Genomic DNA, 1,432 nt, shown 5'->3' on the forward strand with positions numbered 1-1,432 from the left:
GCTGCATTGCTGAGCTCCTGGCAGCTGCATTGCTGAGGCCCTGGCTGCTGTAGCTGAGATCCTGGCAGCTGCATTGCTGAGGCCCTGGCTGCTGTCTTTGAGCTCCTGGCAGCTGCATTGCTGAGCTCCTGGCAGCTGCATTGCTGAGGCCCTGGCTGCTGTAGCTGAGATCCTGGCAGCTGCATTGCTGAGGCCCTGGCTGCTGTCTTTGAGCTCCTGGCAGCTGCATTGCTGAGCTCCTGGCAGCTGCATTGCTGATCCTGCAGTCCTTGCGGCCCAGCGCAGCGGCAGCGTGGCTGACTCCCCTTTCCCCGCAGTCCTCACCTGCCTCCTGCTGGCCCTCTTTGCCTCCGGCCTCATCCATCGGGTCTGCGTCACCACCTGGTAAGTGAGGCCGCGTCCCCCAGCGCCGAGCTGCGCCCGGCCGCCCCTCCTCTCCCCTCGCCGCCTCATCTTCTCCCCTCGCAGCCTCATCTTCTCCATGGTCGGCCTTTATTACATCAACAAAATCTCCTCCACGCTCTACCAGGCCGCGGCGCCCGCTGCCGTCCCCACCAAAGCTGTTGGCAAAGGCAGGAAGAGGAATTGACGGCCGTGCCGGGGCAGCTCCCGGCTCCGAGCCAGCAGTAAAGCCGCTCCTTTGCAACTCTGCCTGCGTTTCGTTCCTCTGCTGATTCCCACACAGTCCTCCAGCTGCCCTCCTCCACGGTCCTCCAGCCTCTCTGCCCCACGGTCCTCCACCCTTTCTGCCCCATGGTCCTCCAGCCTCTCTCCCCTATGGTCCTCCAGCCACTCTACCCCAAAAAAAAAAAAAAAAAAAAAAACACGGTCCTCCAACCTCTCTGCCCCACGGTCCCCTCAGTGCTGCTGGGGAAGGGAGGGCGATGCTGGCTGTGAGCTGCAGCTGTGTGCCACCACTGCCCACAAAACACCCGCAGTCCTCGCTGGGGAACCCAGAGGCATTCAGCAGTGATTCAGCGCCGTCTGAACTCACGGCAGAGGCCCCCCCCCCACGCGCTGACAGCGTCTGTCTGTCTGTCTGGAGCCGCAGGGCAGCACGGAAAGCCCAGCAGGAAAAACCCCGACCGACCCCAGCATTGCTGCTGCTGGGAGGCAGCGTCGCTTTGCATCTCAATGCACGCAGCGCGACTGCGAGCGGAGCTCTGCCGCCACTCGGGTGCCCATTCGTAGCCTTCGAGCACGCTCGTTAATTACCCAAGGGCTCATTTACGGTGCTGACGCTCCGAGATGCGCGCTGCAGCTCTTTGGGGGTCTTCAGAGCCCGGCCTTCGGTGCTGTTCTCCCACCTGCAGCTCCTTATCGCTGGGCCGCCTCTGCTGGCTCTCCCTGGCCTGGCAAAGGTTCACCGCCTGCTGTGCCTGACCCAAACCCCGACCCTGACCCAAATCCTGACCCAACCCTGATCCCTGCA

The 1,432-nt window shown here is 63.1% G+C and overlaps 1 protein-coding gene across 1 annotated transcript; it reads left to right on the forward strand.

The window, feature by feature from the left end:
* Nucleotides 1-246: 246 nt before the first annotated feature.
* KRTCAP2 (keratinocyte associated protein 2) lies at nucleotides 247-646 on the forward strand (the record flags this gene model as incomplete). The annotated part of the gene is made up of 2 exons (XM_042893642.1): nucleotides 247-384; nucleotides 469-646. Coding segments are annotated over 2 exons (259 nt in total), but the record flags the coding sequence as incomplete, so codon positions are not given.
* Between the last annotated feature and the right edge of the window lie 786 nt (nucleotides 647-1,432).

Source organism: Lagopus leucura, unplaced genomic scaffold (assembly GCF_019238085.1).
Source record: "Lagopus leucura isolate 7727_CA_CO unplaced genomic scaffold, USGS_WTPT01 22914-0_obj-0_obj, whole genome shotgun sequence".
Taxonomy (NCBI): domain Eukaryota; kingdom Metazoa; phylum Chordata; class Aves; order Galliformes; family Phasianidae; genus Lagopus; species Lagopus leucura.